At 38.0% G+C, this 1,434-nt stretch overlaps 1 protein-coding gene across 1 annotated transcript; it reads right to left on the reverse strand.

Moving 5' to 3' along the window:
- Window positions 1–669: 669 nt before the first annotated feature.
- LOC138876439 (uncharacterized) lies at window positions 670–1,434 on the reverse strand. The gene is made up of 2 exons (XM_070155361.1): window positions 1,166–1,434; window positions 670–1,072 (listed from the first exon to the last, which is right to left on the reverse strand). The coding sequence occupies exons 1-2, from the start codon at window positions 1,432–1,434 to the stop codon at window positions 670–672; spliced, it is 672 nt and encodes a 223-aa protein (XP_070011462.1).

Consider the following 1,434-nt stretch of genomic DNA (forward strand, 5'->3'; position numbering starts at 1 on the left):
AATAATAAAAGTGGTTTAAACTTAATAAAAGCACACAAGTCATAACATGTATAAAAATTAGATATTTAGCCATTACAACAATTTAAGCGACCGTGCTAGAACCACGGGATCCGTGGGTGCCTAACACCTTCCCTCGGGTCAACAGAATTCCTTACTTAGAATTTCTGGTTCGCAGACTTCATTCAGAAAGTCGAATATTTTCCTCGAATTGGGATTCAAGATAAACTGGTGACTTGCGACACCAAAAGCCAAGCCTTTCCCAAGTGGCGACTCTGAATTAAATAAATAATCTCATTTCGAATATTGTCACTTAAATTGGAAAAACTCCCTCACGCATTTATCCTTCGGGGTAGGCGCGCAAAAAGGAGGTGTGACATTCATTACATACTACGAATAGAAAAGCATAAAAATAAAATTGCTCAATCATCTCTAACCACAGATCCATCACCGATCAAGTGGTTTATTTTTTCATCAGGGTGCTCAAAAAAATCTGTCACATCCAAGTGGGTGATGTCAAATTCATTATCATAGACAAGATTGGCTTCAGAGCCTTTATTTTTCAGAGATGCTTGATAAAGCTCAACCAAATGTTTTGGTATGCGACAAATTTTTTGCCCAATGCCTTTTTCCACCGCAACGATAACATTTAGTTTCTGAACCCTCTGCATTTCACTTCTCATCTTTACCTTTCCATTTTTGGAAGTTATTTTTCAGTGGAGAATGATTAACACCAGAAAAATTTCTTCCTTGGACATGGCCACGACCACGACCGCGACCACGACCACGAATATGGCCACGACCTTTTCCACGATTAGCATAATGGGAATACACCTCATCCTCTTTAGGCATTGGTGTAGACCCAGTGGGTCGATTTTCATGATTTCTCATAAGCAATTCATTGTTTCGTTCAGCCACAAGTACAGGAGAAATCAACTGAGAGTACTTTGTGAAGCCTTTCTCTCTGTACTGCTGTTGTAAGACCATATTGGAAGCATGAAACGTTGTAAACGTTTTTTCAAGCATATCATAGCCACTGATATTATCTCCACAGAGTTTCAATTTGGAAGTAATTCTAAACATAGCAGAATTATATTCAGAAATAGACTTAAAGTCTTGGAGCCTAAGATGAGCCCAATCATATCGTGCTTGTGGAAGAGTGACCAACTTTAAGTTATCATATCTTTCCTTTAAACCATTACACAAAACAAATGGATCTTTCACTGTGAGATATTCAATTTTCAACCCTTCATCAAGATGATGGCGTAAGAAAATCAAGGCCTTAGCACAGTCTTGTGTAGATGCTTTATCTTTATCTTTAATGGCGTCTCCAAGACCCATTGCATCTAAATGGATTTCAGCATCCAATACCCATGTCATATAGTTCTTGCCCGAAATTTCAAGGGCAACAAACTTTTTTTTCATAATATCAGACAT

This window comes from Nicotiana sylvestris, chromosome 1 (assembly GCF_000393655.2).
Source record: "Nicotiana sylvestris chromosome 1, ASM39365v2, whole genome shotgun sequence".
In the NCBI taxonomy this organism is placed as follows: domain Eukaryota; kingdom Viridiplantae; phylum Streptophyta; class Magnoliopsida; order Solanales; family Solanaceae; genus Nicotiana; species Nicotiana sylvestris.